This window comes from Raphanus sativus, chromosome 4 (assembly GCF_000801105.2).
Source record: "Raphanus sativus cultivar WK10039 chromosome 4, ASM80110v3, whole genome shotgun sequence".
Classification (NCBI taxonomy): domain Eukaryota; kingdom Viridiplantae; phylum Streptophyta; class Magnoliopsida; order Brassicales; family Brassicaceae; genus Raphanus; species Raphanus sativus.
The window spans coordinates 36,636,028-36,657,855 of NC_079514.1; the positions used below are offsets into that span (position 1 = coordinate 36,636,028).

Here is a 21,828-nt window from a genome sequence, read left to right on the forward strand (position 1 = left end):
ATGCTAAGTGATTCGTTCAATCTTTAGAAAATATATTTAATCCAAACCATTTATAAAGGATATTATACTTTATTTATTTTATATTTCTTGTGGTGGTTAATCTTATTTCAAAACTTTATATTCCTTTTTCAAAAATACTAGTCATAATCTGATAAATTTCCAAAAAGTAACATTGTCAAGATTTAGATATAGGTCCAATTATCACAGAAATTGATACGTGATATAATTTAATACTATATATATATGCTATCATCAATTCATTCTGTTTTTTTAATTATCAAAAGGATATAGACAGTAAACGCAGAGTCAAGGACGTCGTCTCTCTTACACAGAAAATGAAGGCTCTTTATAAATAGTTAGTATACTTTTCAGTTGCTCAAAGAAAAAGTTAGTATACTTTTCTTCGTGTTGTCAGAAGAACATTCGTGCTGACTGCTGAGTAGATGAAAGTATGCACCTCATTCATGGCTCATGAAGAGTGGCCACGGAGCGGATATCCGGAATTTTAAGGATATCTATGATCCGATCCGTGCCTTACGAATATTCGATTTTTCGATCCGATCCGATCTGTAACTCTTCGGATATCCAGAACATCGGATGTCCGCGAATATCCGATTCGATCCGTAAAAAATAATAAAAATTTTAAAAAATAAATAAAAATAAAAGAAAAAGAAAAAAATCGGAAATAAAATAATAATATTTCATTTTTTTTTATAAAAAATTACATACTTTCAAAAATTTCAATAACTAAATAATTAATTTAGTGAATAAAAACATTATAAAACTTATATAAAGATATAAAAGTATGTATATTATATAATTTTATAAACATGTATACATATATATGTATATAACGGATCGGATCGGATATCCGTTTCTAAAAATATTAGTATTTGTGATTTGCTTCGTCTTTGACGGATATTGGATTTTAGTATTTGCTTCGATTCGTTAAGTTACGGATATTCGGATTTTTGGATCGAATCGGAACGAATAACGGATCGAATCAAAATTTACGGATATTTTGTCCACCCCTACATGAGCACCAACCACGGAAATCTTGATGTTACACAATTATTGACCAAAGATATCTTGAACGTCATGGCTGACGTTACTTCCACTTTGTCCATCGCTATGTTCTAGATCTAGTCCTTGAACCCTCACGTATATATTAACAACTAGTGGTGTGTCCGCGCTACGCGCGGATTGTTAGCTTTTTGTGTTATTTAGATATGAATATTTTTTGGTGATGTTGTTGTCTAGTTTTTGATATTCAACTGATGTAGCAATTTGTATGTTTTTTGTATAATTTGAAATGCAGACAATATTTTGACATTTGTGTCAATGAGGTTGTATTGTTGATGTTTGATGCGTTTAATTCATGGAAGTAGAAGAAACCTTTCATGTTAGACATGTGTATGGTTTGTAGTTCACCTTTTGTGCTTAATGTATTAGATAAATGTGCAAATTACTAATTATGTATGTGTGCAGACATAGAGAAATAGTTAGAGTGATAAGTGTATATGATTTTGAAGGTTGAGTGTCAATATATCTGTAAATATTGAGCAGAATGTTTTAACCCATTAAGTCATTGTACTTTTAGATTTTAAGGTGATAAATTTGTCCAGTACTTTAAGAATAAAATTAAAATTTGACATTTAAAAAGGGGACAATTTGGAAATATACATTCAAATGAGATTATATTTTGAGAAGCAGATCATATCTTTACCCATAGGAGGAGATTCTAATAATGGATCTATATATTTTGTAAAATCAGAACAGATAGAGATATGACAAAACAACATTCATGTTTAGGATATAAAAGAAGATGAGTTAGTGGCGTTTATATGTGGCAGCTTTGACTTAACCATCTGTATGTCCACCTATATCATTCACATTGAGTTTTAGAAGGAAACGGATTATCATCAATGATCTTCTTTTGTTGTTCTACATCCGATAAATAATAAGTACATAATTAAATATTTCACATGATTAAAAGTTATGTATATATTTTTAAAATATTTAATAATTAAATGTCAGTATTTTTCAAATATTTAATGATTAAAATATCAATATATGGACAAAAAGTCTTATTACATATGAATAAATGTACTTTTGAGAAAACAATATTTTCCAAATTTCAAATCCTGAATAAGGGACTTAGTAAATTATCGCTTTTAAAAACTTGTAAACATTCTAATTAATTTCACTATATTACTGCTTAGACGTCTGGGCTTTCATTATCCGGTAGAGTTTTTGTTATTTTTGGGGGACCTAATGTGTTAGCAAATCAAGTTGGGCCATTTATGAGTTTAAGATTAGCCAACCATTAATATAGCTGCGTTATCAGCTGGTTGTAGATTCATAATTTTAACGTGCAGGTAACACATTCTATATTGTTAATTAACAGGAATGGGGTATATTATAGGGGAAGTAATCATAGTGGTTGATTGTAATAGTCTGCTGATATTTGACATTGGCGGTTTATCATTCTTTGGTCTAGGTAGTATGTTTAACCATGATGGTTATTCCTTCATCATATCCAAGCACAACCCTGTAAAATGCAAACACATTTGTTGTTGATGGTTTTGTATAATACTGATCCGGCATCAGCTCTTAGCAATTCTGACCACCATTAGCTTTCCAAATCGTCAATCTCAGAAGAGAACTAAGAACAAATCAGAAACAAAGATCCTACCAACAAGACAAAACTCTACTCATGAAAAATAATCTAACAAACTGTTCGACCTATAGAAACATAAAATGAGGAAGCTTTTTCCAAAAAAGAAAAATGAGGAAGCAGGAATACAGAAACTCACAGGCCCGAACATTTTATGTAACCAATGGTCCAAAAACTCTCGAGAACATAATTCAGAGTGTTCTCTAGCCTGAAAAATATATAAAATAGATATAACAAACTAAAAGACAAAATAGAAAAAACAAACTCTAGCCTGTACATACATTGTGGATGTGCCCTTTGAGCGTATGGATACAACTTTTGATTTGATAGTCCCATTCCTGTCAGATTCTTCATCTCGTTTGGATCTTCCTCTTAAAAATCACAAAAAATCAATAATTGGTCAAAGACCAACATAAGTACATAACAACCAATCTATAAACAAACAGTTGGTTGACACTTGGTTTACCAGTTTCTTATTGCAGGAACCTAAAACTCTTTATAGGGATCCGTTTTAGCGTTTCAGAGACCTCAAGAAAAACTGTTCTATCTGTAAATCTAATAGAAAGATGGCTTTCTCCAAAAAGTAAGCTGGGTTGCATATTGTGACAACAAAAACACTAAGCTCATACAGAGAGCCTTCCTTCAATATGTATTTCAAGGTGTTGATCATGTGCACACTAATTGATGCTTGGACTCGCGTATCCTGAGAGTTGAAGGCATAAAACAGCATCAACTTGTAGTTAAATTTTATAATGTGAAACCGATAATAAAAATAGAAACCGACATACCTTCCAGCAATGAGAAGCATATCAATACCCATCAGCTCACTGGCTTTCTTTACATTTCAGGCTTACCAGAAGCGGAGAAGTCGAGCCTAGACTAACTGTCTACAGCCCTCGCTTCAAGTCAGAGAATTTAAGATGAGAACTTGCCATTATCACAATCGTCGATTAAGAGAGACTGGGGCAAACAAGTTCGATCGAAGATTTTGCAGGGGACTCTCAGAAAGTATTTATAACACTGAATTAAGATTCTCAAAAACGAATTAGAGAAGAAATGAAGAGGAAGTCATGGGAGCGTGATTGAAGGTCATAATTAGGTAGCGTTATGTCGCCCGGAGAAGGTGAAAAGGAATCGTTAAGTCGACGGTTTCTAAGCTCCAAGTTTACATTCTACAAAGACTTGAAAGTGATAGGTTTAAAATCCGGATCCAACTTAACATCTGAGGCCCAAAAACTTAGCCTTAACCCTACTAAATACAAAAAATAAACCAAGCCCAATCTATACTAATAAATAAACCAGGACGAAGTTCGACAACCAAAAGCAAACGCAAAAAGTGCTTACGTGTCTGATTTTAGAGCATGGTGTGCTGACGTGGCTGAATGTGGAGATTTCCTAGTCTACTTTATTAATATAGACTAGATTTTCAACTCGCGCTACGCGCGAGTCTATGTTAATAATTAGTATCATTGTATACTAATACTAAGATAACAAAGCATAATTGGTTTATATGCATTTTATATGAAACTTTCTTCAATGTGTTCTTTATTATTTTTCATATTTAGATTTTTATACAACTATACTCTTCAATAATTAATATTTAGACAACTTCTTATTGAGCAAAGAAATATCTTATTTTGTGTATTTATAAATGTTTTTAATTTTTTTAATAATATTTATAAAAATTTATATTAACTGTTATATTCATATTAATTAATATTACACTATAATAACTACTTTTATTATATTTTTATCTACCTTTCTATTTGAAGGACATAAAAAAATAATACATATGCACAATATCTAACTTTACTTTTTATTTACAAAAATTTTACAATGAAATTATAATTATTATATATTTTTGTGTTTATGTAATTGAAATATTCATTTTTAATTCTTTTAAATGCATATCTGGTAGTATTATATTTAGGGTTGTTCCATAAAAATGTTTTCTGATTAGTTTAATGAATATTTTGATTATGATACTTGAAAATATTTATGTAAAAATTTTATTCAAATTTTAATTGTTGATAAGTAAATAAATATGTTAACTCATTTGGTTGATAAAAGTCATTTTGAAACCACGTAGATAAACGATTTGAAAACACATAGATAAACTACATGTTTAACAATATATAACTTTACATAAGTTTTTTTGGCTTAATTTCAGTTTTTTTTTAAATTATCCTTATTTTATTTTTATTTTAATTTGAGCTAAATAATTTTCTGAAATTTTATATTTAATATAAAATTGAAATGCTGAATAGGTATATTATTGCCATGATTTTTTTAAATTATATGTGGACACTATAAATAATATATATCCTAAGATTTAATTTCTATTATTTCATTATTTTTTAATAAATTTAATATAGACTTCTTTTTTAGGAAATAGCTTCAATTTTTAAATCATATGTTTTCAGTATGTAATTAAAAGTGCTTTAGATTCTTATTTTTTTTTATAATTTCAAATTCTTGTAATCTTTACGATTTTTTATTTATTTCATGTTGATCTTCTGAATATTGTGTTTATATATCAAGCTGATTTTAATTATTTTGACTTTTTACTAAATTTAATACTGATTTCCTTTTTATGTTGAAAGAAACATTTTTGAAAGTTTTGAAATTTTGTAAGATGATAACTAAAAGGTAATTTGGCATATTTTTGTGCTTTAAAATAATATGTGGACATTCTCAATTATTTTGTGTATCAAATAATATTTAATATTTTTTTTTTAATATTCTCAGTAGAATAGGTATAATTGTTCGAAAGTATTGCAATTTAAAATTAATTATTAATTTTGTTTTTCATTTTTATGTTAATGTTCGAACATTTTTTTATATTAGGTTAAAGAATATATGATGGCTTTTATTTTATAATATAACTTATCTGACATTTATTTATATTTTATTTTGAAATAAACAGTATTCGTAATATTAACTTTTTAGAAATAGAAAATTTTAAAAAACGATTGGCATTGTTTGGTGCTTTAAAATAATATGTAGACATTCTCAATGATTTATAATATCAAATTTTATATTGTACATGTTATTTATGAATATTTAAAATAGTATATAACCTAAACTTTGAAAATCATGAGTTTAAATTTAGATTTATATAGTTATAATTGTTTGAAAGTCTTTCATTTTTAAATTAATTATTCTTTTTGTTATTTATTTATTAATTTTTGAAAAACTATTATACTATGTTAACTAATATATGTTATTTATATTTTTGTAAATTCATCTTATTTGATATTGATTTATTTTTTATTTTGAAATGAATGATTGTTGGTAATATTGACATTTTCAAAATTAATAAACGAAAATAACTATTTATCATATTATATATACTATATGTTATTTTTTCAATGGTGTAGTCTTTAACCGAAACTTTGAAAATTATGAGTTTAAATTTAAATTTATATAGTTATAATTGTTTGAAAATATTTTATTTTAAAATTATTTATTATTTTGTTATTATTTTGTTACTTATCAAAAATACTATTATACATTATGTTAACTTATATACATTATTTATAATTTTGTAAATTTACCTTATTTGATATCAAATTATATTTTATTTATATTAAACGATTTTCTTGAAATATTGACAATTTTGAAAATAGGAAATTAAAAATATGATTTGAATTAAGAATTTGTCAGAAGTCACCTTGTAAATTGTTTTGTTGTTGATGACCAAGAAGTTCTTTATCATGAAGATTACACCAGCTTTTAAGTCTCCTTCATACTATTCAATTAGCTGCTATGAAAGCGTGGATTGTTGTTCTCTGTAAAAAAATGTGTCAAACAATATACACTGCTTATAAAATTTTGGACTGATAATTTATAAATAAAATTCTTTGTACCTATTGATCAATAAGAAATAACTCGAGACCATAAGCAAACTTTTCTTTTGTTACATGCTTCCCAAAAGTAAACCACTCTAGCAAAAACTTCATTATTATTAAAACTTTTTTCTAAGATCATCAAAATAAAAAAAGAAGCAACCATTGTGTAAATTTCTTATTTTCTTTTCAATATCTCTCTTTTCAAGTTAAGCTTGAAAACTTTTTCAAGCCTTAGACAATTATTTATAGTCACAAATACTTCATATATTAGAAAGTTTCTTCTTTTGTATTTAAGTGATTTTCCCTTTTAGATGTTTTTTTTAACAGAACCCTTTTAGATGTTTTATTATTTGTTATTCATTGACTTTAAATTTAGTTTTCCTTTTTAATAATTTAGTTTTCCATTTTCTTGTATAAATTATACTTTTAAAATAACAAATTAAATTATATAACAAAATGGTAAATTAACTTAAATAATTACATTAACAAACAAAAAATCTAACTTTTTTGTTATACCTAAAAATAAATATTTATTTTGCTAATATTAATATTTTCTTTTTATTTTCCTTTTTAAGTTTAAGCTATATATATAAATTAATTTCTTTTTAAAATATCTTTTGGAAATATTATTTTAAAAATCAATAAATTATGTTGATGATTTATCGTTATACGATTTGTTAATTTAACTATTTTGATTTTCCATTTTTCTATAACATTTACCATTTATTTAAGTAAGTTGTCAAATGTTAATATTTGTTTGGTTAGTTTATGTTATAGATATTATCAATTTCGTTTTATTTTTTTTCTGGAAATATTAATATTTTTTAAAATAACAAATTATAATGATGATTTGTCATATTTTAATTGGACGTTTTAAATCCTATGTGGACGTCCTCAATGGCTTATAGCCTCAACTTTTTTTATCAAAACATGTTATATATTCATGTTAATATGACATTTTTATATTCATGTTATATATTCCTTTTTTGTTAATTTAACTATTTTCTTTTTATTTTCCATTTTTCTATATCAGTTACCATTTATTAAAGTAAGTTGTCAAATTTTAATATTTTTGTTATATATTCATGTTAATATGACATTTTTATATTCATGTTATATATTCCTTTTTTTTGTTAACTTAACTATTTTCTTTTTATTTTCCATTTTTATATAGTATAGATTTATTAAAGTAAGTTGTCAAATTTTAATATTTAGTTTTCTTAGTTTATGTTATATATATAATATTAATTTCGTTTGTAATTTTTTTTTGGAAATATTAACATTTTAAAAATAATAAATTAAAAAAAACCGAAAATGTTAATATTTTTTTAGGTTAAGTTATAGATATAATATTACTTTCGGTTTAAAAAAGAATTTGGAAATATTAACATTTAAAAAAGAATAAAAATCTGATTTGTCGTATTTTAACTGGTCGTTTAAAATCTTATGTGGACGCTCCATTTATTTAAGTAAGTTGTCAAATGTTAATATTTGTTTGGTTAGTTTATGTTATAGATATTATCAATTTCGTTTTAATTTTTTTTTTGGAAATATTAATATTTTTTAAAATAACAAATTATAATGATGATTTGTCATATTTTAATTGGACGTTTTAAATCCTATGTGGACGTCCTCAATGGCTTATAGCCTCAACTTTTTTTATCAAAACATGTTATATATTCATGTTAATATGACATTTTTATATTCATGTTATATATTCTTTTTTTGTTAATTTAACTATTTTCTTTTTATTTTCCATTTTTCTATATCAGTTACAATTTATTAAAGTAAGTTGTCAAATTTTAATATTTTTGTTATGTATTCATGTTAATATGGCATTTTTATATTCATGTTATATATTCCTTTTTTTGTTAACTTAACTATTTTGTTTTTATTTTCCATTTTTATATAGTATAGATTTATTAAAGTAAGTTGTCAAATTTTAATATTTATTTTTCTTAGTTTATGTTATATATATAATATTAATTTCGTTTGTAATTTTTTTTGGAAATATTAACATTTTAAAAATAATAAATTTAAAAAAAAACTGAAAATGTTAAACTATTTTTTAGGTTAAGTTATAGATATAATATTACTTTCGGTTTAAAAAAGAATTTGGAAATATTAACATTTAAAAAAAAAATCTGATTTTCGTATTTTAACTAATCGTTTAAAATCCTATGTGGACTCTCCATTTATTTAAGTAAGTTGTCAAATGTTAATATTTGTTTGGTTAGTTTATGTTATAGATATTATCAATTTCGTTTTAATTTTTTTTTGGAAATATTAATATTTTTTAAAATAACAAATTATAATGATGATTTGTCATATTTTAATTGGATGTTTTAAATCCTACGTGGACGTCCTCAATAAATATTTTTTTTTGTAAATATTACCTTTTTAAGAAAACAATAAATTTTTGGAATTTTGACATTTTATAAATAATAGATTAGAATACTGATTTTGACACTGTTTTAGAAATATCAAATATAAACGTTAAATATTAAATATTTAACTTATTTGATATTGATTCAGGATATTTTAGACTTATTATTTTTTTATTTTTAAGTCTAATAATCTTATATATATATTAAATATTAAAATTTCTGTTTTATGTTAATATACATAAATTTGGAAATCATGACATTTTAGAAACTAATAATTTTTATTAGCCTACTTTATTAAATAATATAAATTTTCTAATATATTTTGACTTATTATATTTTGAATATTTAACTTATTTGATATTGATTTAGGATATTTTTGACTTATTATATTTTTTTATTTTAAATCTAATAATTTAAAATTTTATTGATAATATTTCTTAGATAATATAATTTTAAGTGACGAACGTAAAATGAATATACTCTATATTTATTATTTTTCTTGTCACTGTGACTATACTCTAATGTCAATATTATTTGAAAATAATAATATTAATTTCAACTAATTTATTTGCTGAACCTCTTTAGATTCTTAATGTTTTCATATATTTTATTAATCCTTCAAATATTTTTCTTTGATAAACTCGTATTAAATTATTTTTTATTGTATATGTTTTGTTGATTACTTTAATAAAGTTTCATACATATGGATCCTATAAATTTTACTGATGAATTACATTAAATACTTATGAAAAAATCACTATGTACCTTGTTCTAAAAAATCTTGTAGATTATAAATATCATTAGGTTTATTTCAAAGAAAAGACTATTTGATTAGATTAATGAAAAATTTATTATAATTTTTTTTTTAAAACAGTTTGTCCAAAAAATAATATAGTAGTGTTATTAAAGATTTAAAGTAAATAACAATATTAATTCATTTGACTGATAGAGGCAGTTTGAGAATATATAGATAAATGGGCTGGTTAACAATATATTTCTTACATAAATAAAATACTTTTATCAACATTTATTCTACAATAAAACTTTGTACACTTATTGTAAATCAAAAAAAGACTAAAATGAACCATTATTTGAAAACCAATCTTGAGCAGGTGAGTATAAACTTAGACTATTATTAAAAGTTGAAACCTATATAACTAAGAAAATTTAAATACAGAATTTCAATTGATTTCAATTATCTATTTTATTTTGATGTATATGCTATTTTTTATTTATTTATAATGGCTTATAGCCTCAACATATTATAAGAAAAGTAATTTTATGTTAATATTACTATTAATTATGCTTTTCATTTTCCATTTTACTATAACAAATAACATTTTAAAAAAGTTGTCAAATTTTAATATTTATTTTATTAGTTTAAGTGATATTAACATTTTAAATAATAAAATAATCTGTTTTTCTACTTTGAATAATTTAGCACTAATTTTCTATTTTTATTTTGGTATAAAATGCATTTTATATTTATTATATCTAAAAAGAAGTAATTTGTTTTGTTACTATTACTTTTTATTTTGATTTTCTATTTTCTATAACAAATACCATTTATTTAAGTATGTAAGTTGTTAAGTGTTAATATTTACAGTACTTGGTTAGTTTATGTTATATATATATATAACATTAATTTCGTTTTAAATAAATAATTTCTTTGTAAATATTACCTTTTTAAGAAAACAATAAATTTTTAAAATTTTGACATTTTATAAATAATAGATTAGAATACTGATTTTGACACTGTTTTAGAAATATCAAATATAAACGTTAAATATCAAATATTTAACTTATTTGATATTGATTCAGGATATTTTTGACTTATTATATTTTTATTTTTAAGTCTAATAATCTTATATATATATATATTAAATATTAAAATTTCTGTTTTATGTTAATATACATAAATTTGGAAATCATGACATTTTAGAAACTAATAATTTTTATTAGCCTACTTTATTAAATAATATAAATTTTCTAATATATTTTGACTTATTATATTTTGAATATTTAACTTATTTGATATTGATTTAGGATATTTTTGACTTGTTATATTTTTTTATTTTAAATCTAATAATTTAAAATTTATGTTTTGATGTTAGTATACATACATTGGAAATCATGAATTTTTAGAAACTAATAATTTTTATTAGCCAACTTTATTAGATAATAATATAAATTTTCTTTTTAAACATATTTTTTAGAAATATTGATATTTTTGAAAATATTTAAATAAAATGCTGATTTGTCATAATATTTTTTGTTAGTTGGAGTTATATATACTATTAATTTCGTTTTATTTAACTGTAAATGTTTTCAGATATTTTTTTGTTAACTTAACTATTTGCTTTTTATTTTCCATTTTTATATAATAGTTACCATTTATTAGATAATATAAATTTTCTTATTAAGCATATTTTTGGAAATATTGATATTTTTGAAAATATTAAAATAAAATACTGATTTTTCATAATATTTTTTGTTTGTTTAAGTTATAAATTATATTAATTTCGTTTTATTTAATTGTAAATATTTTCAGTTTTTTTTTGTTCATTTAACTATTTTCTTTTTATTTTCCATCTTTCTATTATAGTTACCATTAATTTAAGTAAGTTGTCAAATATTAATATTTTGTCTTTTAGGTTAAGTTATATATAATATTACTTTCGTTTTAAAAAAGAATTTGGAAATATTAAAAATTTTAAAGATATTTATTTTTTTAGTTTAAGTTATATAAATAATATTAATTTCGTTTTTAATTTTTTTTTGGAAATATTAACACTTTTTAAAAATAACAAATTAAAAATCTGATTTGTGGTATTTTGATTGGTCGTTTTAAATCCTATGTGGACGCTCTCAATGGCTTATAGGCTCAACTTTTATATAGTATAGATTAGGATTTGACATCTAATCTATTAATTTAGGGATTATCTACTATTTGAAGTTCTCATTTAAATTTTGGACTCTTTCATAGTTGTTGCTAGAATATATCATGCCTCCTATACAATGCAACCTACCAACTTAAATTAAACCAAATCTTAACCAACATAGATTAGTTAAACCTAACCAGTAACACTTTTATAATATTTTTGGTTAGTCTCTTAATATAATTAGATCATATAAAACTGAACCACTTTTAAATCAACGAGTTCTATATCATTCCAGACATAAGAAAAAAAATATCCGACTCATTTACAACGTAAGTATACAAAGACCGTGTATACTTATGCTCATTGATCTTCCAAAAACCAAATAATTGTGGCATAGACCAACATATATAGGCTCATGTTCGTATCACTAACTTTACTTCCATATATTTACTCTTCACCTACATCATATCACAACATACACAGTTCTGCAAGAACATGATTTTTTTTTGTTCAAACAACCAAATAATGGTGGTATATGGTCAGTAGATTTTTTAAATATGTTTTTTATATATTACATTTTACGAGACTATGTGTATAAGTTTTTTTTTTTGAAAAAGGGCATAACTATGTGTATAAGTTAAAAGGTAAAAAGTGTGACAAAGCAAATTATTATACTAAAAACGAAAGAAGATTAAATACAAACTAATAACAAGTACAACACAAATTATAACACTATTAAATTCTATATATATTTAATAAAATATTATATATATGTCTAATATGTATATACTAGGAGAGCTCCGCGCTACGCGCGGGATTTGATGAATCCGTTTTTTAAAAAAAAAACTCCATAATTTTGTGAAAACATTCTTGGAAAAATTGCCAAAACCGAATAAAAAAATACTTTTTTGTTGAAAAACTTTAAATAAAATTTTTAAATTATATTCTACTAAAAATAGAACTCATCTTCTACGGAAAAGGAATGCGATTTTTACTAATTGTAAAGATAATTACTTTTCCCTCGAATGCAATTTTTACTTTTATGAAGTATTCCAAAATTTCCGGAATGGAAAATCTGTACACTACTCGAAACATATACTGAGATAGAAATTACATTTAGGATTTTTATCATGGTTATACACAGTGTAGAAAGTGCCTTCTACGGATAAGAAAATCTGTTTTGCAAAAATTAAAGAAGTTTCGGTTAAGAAAATATTCTAAAAATATTCTAAATTCCTAAAACATGTTTTAATTGATTTTTTTTGTCAAAATATCAAAAATACGATTTTGTATTTTATTTTTCATCAATATTTGATTTCTCTATAATTTGTCGTGTGATTTTCACAAACTCTTGTTCTATGATGCATACCGAATTTCACCGGAGAAGACACGAAATCTCGTCTTTTATTGTGTTTTAAGTTTTATACCACTATAAAATACATAAATCAATCGGATCTGATCAAAAGAGAATGAGATCGAGTTTTCTAATACCATTGTAACTTTCTTTTCTTTTTTTGTGAGGGTTTATAAAATAGTGGAGAATGAGGTATGAGTTAGAAATGTTAAAATTCATTGTTTGCTGTGAGTTTTCATATTTGAAACTATTTATTTAAAGGTATGAGCTAGAAATTAAGTAGTCTTAATTTTGAGCTAAATGTTTTTTTGTTTTGATCATCTATGATTTACGTAAACCATATTTTTGGTTTATTTAAAATTTAATTTTATTGGGGTTACTAAATTTATAGTATACAATATTGGTTTTGATTTTTTTTTTCATACACATAATCTTGGTTTAATTATACAAACAACTTTTTATTAGTCTGTTTGATCGATGATTTTAATTTGTTATTTTATTACCAACAATCTTGAAGCAATCTTATATTCACCAGTCACAGAAAATAAGATTATTTTGTTGTTTAACAGATTGAGAATATGAGAGAGGAGGAAGGTATAACTATTTACACTCGCAGGTAGACCACCTTGGAAAACGAAAACTCGCATTGAGAGCACGATCGTGGTTGATGGATTAAAGAAGGTGTTTGACGTCATGGATCTGTAACTGGGAGCGTTTTGATTGAGTAAGAGAATAGGAAACTACATGATGATAACCTCAGGAAGAGATTCTTCACAACGGCTTGACCATGACAATTGCTGGAAGGACGGAGAACAAAGGATAAACTCTGAATTCAGATGTGGCGGGTGTTGACATGCTCAAGATAACTTTCTTACGGGTTGGGTTTATTGAGCATACATAAAGGCCACAAACCAAATGAATTCCAACTATGTGATCACATTCTATTAATGAAACGCAGTGTAGTGCGAGAGATAAACATGTGTCAGCTTCTCATGCGTCTAATTAAAGTCGTAGACGCACGAATAAAAAATCTATTTTTGTTCCATTATACTTTCCTTTAAATTTTATTTTAGTTGAAATGATTTTGTTTTATATTATATGTAGATTGTTATTGTTGTAATTATTTCATATTTATTTTTATCATCTTCTTCTGAACTTGCAAAATAATCAACGTTAATTTGTTTACAATTGACTAAATTTACTGATACGATTGTTGCAATGTTAATAAAACTGTGGTTTGTTTTTTATTATGTTGGTCTATATGTTTTTATTTTTTTTATCTTAGGATAATTTATCAAATTTCATTTCTGTATTTTTTGTTTGTTTTCCGTTTATTTTACAATGTGTTTTCCATTTGACTATGTAGGAATATATTTATTATTTTCGTATCTGCGTTGAAATTTTGGTTGGAATTTTTTTTACATGATATTTTTTTTTCACATTAGTTTGAATATAATAATCTTACATGTTCACAATAATACCATTAAAAACAGTTATATGAAAAAATGTAAATTTTAATTTATTCTTAGTTACATGTAGCATTAATTTTAACTATTTTTCTATTCACTATTTGATTTTATTGTTTCTATAAGTTACATACTTATTTCATTATTAAAATAATTCTGAAAATTGTAGCTGTTTTTTTTTTGTTTTTGAAATTAGTTCTAATTTTATTTTGGAAGAAAGTAGAATGTAATTTTTGAAGTTGACAGAAAACAAAAGATGATTATTCACGTGATCCCCCACCCCTGCTCTTCTGCCACTCAGCCGCCGCAGCTTCATCTCCGGACGATCAATTCACTGCATGGCCAGCGATTCTCCACTCTCTCAGTTAACCGGCGGAGATGGTTACGTCTCTGGCTCTCCTCCTTCTCCTCCTTCTTACGCCATCGATTTCCTCTCCCTCTGTTCTCGCCTCAAGGTAATGCTACTTTAGCTTGGAATGATCCGCTTATTGTTTTCCACTATGACTCAGTGCTCTATGTGATCTCAACAACATCATCATTGTTTATAGAATCAAGAATTGTTCTATGTGGCTATTTGGATCTAACGTAAAACGCATGATTGCTTAGTTTAAAATGTTCGTGGAGGTTACTTGAGTTTGTTTCATGCATCGATGCATACTTTGATGACTGTTGACGTTCTTGTTCATTGTTTGTTGATAAGATCATGGATTGTTCATATTTTTTGGATATACGATTTCTTGTGTCTGATGGGAGATAGCTCTTGGCTGCATACTATTGATGTTCTTGTTGATAGATTATTGTTCACATGTTATTGATAAAGATCATGCCTTACTCATCTATATTTGTTGATGTTTGTTTTTAATGTATGATGGATCTTTGTGGAGATAGCTTGAAATGCTTCATGCTTGGCTGCCTTCTTTTGATGTTATTGTTTGTGGATTGTACTGGAAGCTATAGTTTGTTTCGGAAATGAATTGAATTGGAGCTATGTAATGTTTCTCTCTGATTAGTCAAGTTTGTATAGATGTTAAGTTTTAACTTTCCCTTCTTGTGGTCATTTGCATAACACTTGGCTGAAGAGATCGATGAGCCAAAGTTGTTCCAGATTTTGATAAGAATAAACAAACCTTCACAATCATTTATACTTGGAATCTACAACTTTTCGAGAAACAGATCGAAGATCATGAGTTGCTCGCCGGAATTACTTTTGTGTTCAGGATGAACATGTTTACACCCAGAAGCTCAGCCGCATGCTTCATGTTTTTTGCTTCCTAAAACCTAAGCAGGTAGAACCCCACGGTGGTGGTGGTGCGACGACCAGCTTTCAAATCGGTGAGGAAGAGAGTAGAGTTGGCCATTATTAGCTCTGAAAGTGTAGAAATTTGTATGATCAAAGGAATGAAGATATGAGTTTCGATGGAATGAGATACCTATTTATAGTGGATGATTCACAGAATGGGCAGTAATGGAAGATGCATTGAATGCCAAATTGTGTGGAGAACTGGAGATGTAGTTAATCAGGGTGTTAAAGATGACCATTGGATACTTCTAATTTTCGTAACGTTACCGGAATCCTTTTGCCGGTGAGTTGGAAATCAGTAGAAAAGACACTGCTGCCGGGTCTAACAGATTTTCGCCGGCATCTATGTTTAACACATTTCAGAGTGAGGTTTGACGATAGTAATGAACAGTCTGAGAGAAGAGAAGAAAGACGGTGGAAACTAACTGTCAACAATTACATCACAGATTATTAAGTTTATTAGGGTTTAACACAGATGGGCTTGGAATGCATAGGAAAATATAAAGCCCAATCACACAACAAACCCACATACATTGCCGAATGAGTTAAATGAAGCACAGCGTTTTGGTTTAGTGAGCACGTGTCACGTATGGAGGAGAGTATTTGATGACGTGTCCTCTCTAGAAGAGAGTTCACTTCTTCTTTATAGTATTAGATATATATATAAATGTTATACAAAATATATATAATATTATATACACATATTATATATACCATATATTATTAATTTAAATTTGACAAATCAATTTCCGCCCTTTAGGGCGGGTCCTAATCTAGTTTTATCCTTCAATTTGATTAAATTGTTATTTATTTCAATTCCATCAATAAAACTAGATATATGTAAATCACTGAAGTAAAATAAATATTAAAAATATATATCTGTTAGAAACAAACCAAATCACAAATAATAAAAAATTGAAAGGTGGTATCGATCCGCTCCAACTTATATACATATAAATGTATATCTATGACCAAATATAGAGTTTTAAATATATAATCTTATATAATTAATATTGTAACATATAATTTTATTAATTTTTCTTATAAAATTACATATAAAATATAAAATTAAGAAAAAAGTATAAAATCTTTATAGAAAACTACAATTTTCTAAAATTTATTATTTTAAAAATTCATAAAACATGTAGTTCCATTAATTTTTAGTTTATATTTTATATTATGTAAAATATATGTTAAAGAATAATATTTTGTTGATTTACTTGTATTGAACAAAGTGAATAAAGTATATGTAAATATCCGTGAATATTCGTAAATATCCATAAATATTTTAGATATCCAGAAAGCCAGATATCCATATTTTTCGAAGCAAATCAAACCAGAAAATCCGATATCCATGAAATACAAAACAAATCTCAACATTTATCCGTTAAATCTGAATATAAAAATCATTTTCCGATTGGTAACTATAAAAAGTTAATATTTATGGACAAAAAACAATTCAAAAGATGCAAAGTTTACCAATCAAACTAGGTATGTATTAGGATGGACATTCGGATACCCATTCGTGTTCGATTCGTATTTATTCAGATTTAGATTTTTTTTTCTGGGGTTAAAGATTTCAATCTCATTCAGATGTTTATAAATTTGGTTTGGATCTCTGCGGGTTCGGTTTAGATTTAGGTTCGGATAATCCGTTTAGATTATTTGATTTTTCAAAAAATTCATTATATTTTTATATTTCTCAAAATCTAAAATAAAATATTATATTACATATAAAATTTGTTTGATTTGAATATTTGGATAAAAAATCAATAGATAAGTCAAATATTTTTGATGTTTTGAGTAATGTTTAGCTATTTTAAACATTTACTTAAACTATCTTATATATTTTCATATATTTTGGATAATTTCAAAATATCTTTTATATATATAATTTGGATAATTTTAGTATATAAATGGTTAATCTAATTTTCAAGACTAATACTAACGAGAGATTCTACAAAGACTATTGAATTTTCAGTTAGGGTAATGGGTAACAAGGACACAATTTGAAAACAACTAAACTGCACCAGTATTTAGTTTTTAGAATATAAAAACCGATGCAGCTATATTCCTTTATTTTTATTTCAGTTACCAAACGATACAAGCATAGCGAATACAACATAAGTCCATGATAAAGAAAGGAGTAACAGTCATTGTAGGCTTTGTTTATGAAGACATAGTTCTCTCTATAATTTTGTTCATGCGCTCAATATGTTTCTCTTTTGGAGGTATACATTCCCTCACGATTTCAACCTCATTCAACTTTTCGATCCATCTGTTCAGTCCTGGAAACTTCTCCTCTGAAATCATATCAATTCCCATACATTCCCAAGCTCGAGCCAAACAAAATGAGATCATACTTCCTGCGACTATGTCCAAAAATCCAAGTGTCTTGCCTCCAAAGAAGTCTTTTCCAGTAACTTCCTTCTCAAGAAACATAATCAGTTCTCGAGTCTCTTCGATAGCAACTTCTATTCCCTTCTCTGCTTTTACCAAGGACATGAACCCTGCTGGTAAGATCTACAAGAGTAACATCAATCAATAAGGACGAATATATTTTCTGCAAATGTTTAAACTGTATATAACTTCAATAAAATAACTAGTAAGTTTATAATTCCAAAAAGAAAGTTTATAATTCAATAACCAGTAGTCAATGTAATTAAATTGTAAACTTACCTGTTCATCAACGAACTTGGCCCAGAATCGAGCCATGGCTTTCTCGTAGGGATCTTGAGGTAGAATTGGATTGTTACTCCATGTCTGGTCGATGTATTCAAGGATCACATGTGACTCGGATAATATTTTATCATTGTGGACAAGAACCGGAACCTTCTTGTGAACCGGGTTTAGCTCAAGAAGCAAAGGGGTCTTTTTGGGCAGTTCTTCCTCCAAGTATTCGTAAGGAACGCCTTTGAGTTTGAGAGCCATCTCAACTCTACGACTGAAAGGGCTCGCCCAAAACCCTAGAAGCTTCACACTGTCTTCTTTCTTCGCCATTTGATTTCTGTTTGTCTATCACTTTTAGCTTTTCAGCTTATTCAAAACTCATCTGTTCTTCTCTCTCTAGCTAGTTTTTCGATTAAAAAGAACATCTTTAAGATAATTCAAGTCATTGCTGACGCACTCTACTTATTTTATATATTAGTTCGTACTAGGATTTAGCTATTTTATAGTCACCCGACACAGACCATGTGGTTCATCTTCAAATTAAGAGCCCTGACTTTTGATTTAATATTAGAATAAGACCAGCGCAATGAATTTATATGATTTTTTTTTAAGAAATACTGCAAAAAAATAATAGTATATTAATCAAATTAATATTTTTGATCTTTAAATATTTTTAATATTTTTTGTTAATTACATGATTTGTTTACTGATAAACTGATTCAGTTTTTAAAAATATTTTAGACAAAAAAATTACGTATTTTATAAGAACCTAATATTTAGGTCAAAAAATCTCAGACCTACTATTTGATTATAATGAAACTGTGTCACGATGATTTAGCAATTTAAGTTATCTATTTTTATATGATAATTTAGCAATTTAAAAATTAGTTAGTTATATGCCATGTTCGAAAACGCGGCCGGATCGGCCGAAAACACTAGGCGAAACTTTGCCGCCGCGAGTATGCTAAAATCGCTTCAAAACTCGGTCCAAACTTTTTTTTAATATTATGACGATTTCGTGTTTTAAATCAGTAAATCTATCATATTTAGTGGTAGTAGTAAATAAAACTAAGTTTAAATGAAGCAAATAGCTAAAAAATGATGATTTGTGTTGGAAGGTATGAAAAACGGCCATAAGATTAGGTCTGGAAAAAAAAAGTCCGAGAAAGAAGATGAAACGAGAAATTACAATTTTGGCCTTCATTAATAAAAAGAAGAAAACACCTAAAAAGCATGCATCCTGGACTTCGAACTCAGGTTTTGACAATGGCAATACCACACATAACCGCTGGACCACCATATAATCATTGTTACAATTAGTATAAACATATATTAGACCTGTATTATTTTAAAAGTTAAAATAATTATAAAGATTATACCCTGAATATTCTCTGATTTTTTCCCGCTTTTCTAATAATTCGCTAGATCCATGTGTGCCGAACGCATAACGCCTAACGAATTTTCGAACATGGATTATATGGATTATGATGGTTTTGTTTTAAAAATATATAAAAATATTTTTTTTAATTTGTATATAGAAACTTAAAACAACAACTAAAATAAAACAGGTAGGATATTAGTTTACAAAATTTGCAGTTTCTTCTTCCATGCAGAAGGTAAAAAGTGTTTAATCCGAATAGGTAAAAGAGATTCACATTAAATTATTTATTCCACTTTTATTAAGATGCATCAGCACCACCACCACTCAATAAAACAGAACTAGTACACACACAACACATTGAACACACAAGACTTATAAGGAAAACAGCTCGAAGCAACGGTCATCGAATGCGTCTTAGCCAGAGATCTGAATAGACTTAACATCAGGCTTCTTGGTCTCAACCTTAGGAACCGTCACAGTCAAAACACCATTCTCCATCGCAGCCTTCACCTGATCCATCTTCACATTGTCCGGAAGCCTAAACTTCCTCGTGAACTGCCCGCTCGACCTCTCCACACGGTGCCACGTGTCGTTCTTGTCCTCCTTCTCCACGTGTCTCTCTCCGCTGATCTTCAGCACGCTGTCTTCCTCGATCTCCACCTTCACTTCCTCCTTTTTGAGTCCGGGCAAGTCCGCCTTGAAAACGTGCGCCTCGGGGGTCTCCTTCCAGTCCACGCGCGCGTTCACGATCGCGGAGTTGTTGTCTCGGGAAAGGGAAGAGAACTCCCTGAGCGGATCCCAAACGTCAAGCGAGAAAGGGTCGAAGAAGCTGTTGTTGCCACGCCTGTTGTTACCGAAGAAGCTTGGAATCATCGACATTTTTGTTGTCTGTAAGAGCTTCTCAAAGAAGAAATTTGTGAAATTTATTCGGTTTGTTTGCTTTGGTTTTCCACTTCTGAGGAAAACGAGAGCATGAAGTATGTATTTATAAGAAGAAACAGAAATGTCTCGACCTTCTCGATTTTTCTGTAACGAAACATCTCGAGCCTGAAATGAAACACAGAAAAAAGAATCAGGTGAAATCCAGAAAATTCCAGTCGGTTTTTCACGTATGGGCCTTAAAATGAACCTTAACAGGCCTTGTTGGGGTTGAGTAGCAAGTCCATATTAGAATTAAAACTGGGCTATGATAATATTGATCTGGTCGCAGCTATGCTAAGGTGTGTAGAGATCCGCTATGTGGGGTCAATGCTGGCCAAACTCCAGCAATTAGTAAGAAAACAAGATCGAATGATTCTTTTTTACTAAATTCGTCGGCCACAAAAATATGAACTTTTTACATAGATTTAGAATACAAACCGGACCGGTGTGGGAGTAGATTATGTTATAGAAATTTGCTAAACTTATAACTAATCAATCATAGACCCATAAAATAATCAAAGCAAAATTCATTATTGGTTTATAGATTCTTGCTTTGATGCATTAACCCAAAAGTATCATCATTTTTCTCTTTGGACAAATGAAAGAAAAGCAGCAGGACAGGTTAATTACAAAAACATTTGAAAGACTAGCTGATCATTTCACAATTTATTTCTAGGATAATATCCAATGAGTCCAAAAACGAAGTATCACAAAAGGTAGATCAATGACCAAGTCTGTGTGTGAATGGAAAATGAAAATCCCTTCATTTGTGATCATACAAAGCTGGCAGATTCAACAAATGTCCAGAGAAAAATGAAATTTGAGTTAAAAAAAAAAGAACATGGTGCTGCCCAGGATCGAACTGGAGACCTTTTGCGTGTAAGGCAAACGTGATAACCACTACACCACAGCACCCGTTGTACAAAAAGTTTAGTTTAA

The 21,828-nt window shown here is 27.0% G+C and overlaps 2 protein-coding genes, 1 long non-coding RNA gene and 1 other non-coding gene across 5 annotated transcripts; all 4 read right to left on the reverse strand.

Annotated features, from left to right (window-relative positions):
- Positions 1 to 2,157: 2,157 nt before the first annotated feature.
- On the reverse strand, positions 2,158 to 3,842 carry LOC130510426 (uncharacterized). Of its 2 annotated transcripts, XR_008944071.1 has the most exons (4): positions 3,466 to 3,842; positions 3,144 to 3,380; positions 2,959 to 3,048; positions 2,161 to 2,885 (listed from the first exon to the last, which is right to left on the reverse strand). It is a non-coding gene; the product is annotated as an uncharacterized LOC130510426 (long non-coding RNA). The 2 variants fall into 2 exon arrangements; XR_008944070.1 differs by having other exon boundaries at positions 2,158 to 3,048.
- A 14,089-nt stretch (positions 3,843 to 17,931) lies between these two features.
- Positions 17,932 to 18,975, reverse strand: LOC108852200 (glutathione S-transferase U2). Its single transcript, XM_018625704.2, has 2 exons — positions 18,597 to 18,975; positions 17,932 to 18,440 (listed from the first exon to the last, which is right to left on the reverse strand). The coding sequence occupies exons 1-2, from the start codon at positions 18,915 to 18,917 to the stop codon at positions 18,087 to 18,089; spliced, it is 675 nt and encodes a 224-aa protein (XP_018481206.2). The 5' UTR covers positions 18,918 to 18,975; the 3' UTR covers positions 17,932 to 18,086.
- Positions 18,976 to 20,237: 1,262 nt separating this feature from the next.
- LOC108851758 (17.6 kDa class I heat shock protein 2) lies at positions 20,238 to 20,933 on the reverse strand. Its single transcript, XM_018625222.2, has one exon. It carries the CDS (start codon positions 20,845 to 20,847, stop codon positions 20,383 to 20,385), a length of 465 nt encoding a protein of 154 aa, XP_018480724.2. The 5' UTR covers positions 20,848 to 20,933; the 3' UTR covers positions 20,238 to 20,382.
- A 798-nt stretch (positions 20,934 to 21,731) lies between these two features.
- On the reverse strand, positions 21,732 to 21,804 carry TRNAV-UAC (transfer RNA valine (anticodon UAC)). The gene has a single exon. It is a non-coding gene; the product is annotated as a tRNA-Val (tRNA).
- Between the last annotated feature and the right edge of the window lie 24 nt (positions 21,805 to 21,828).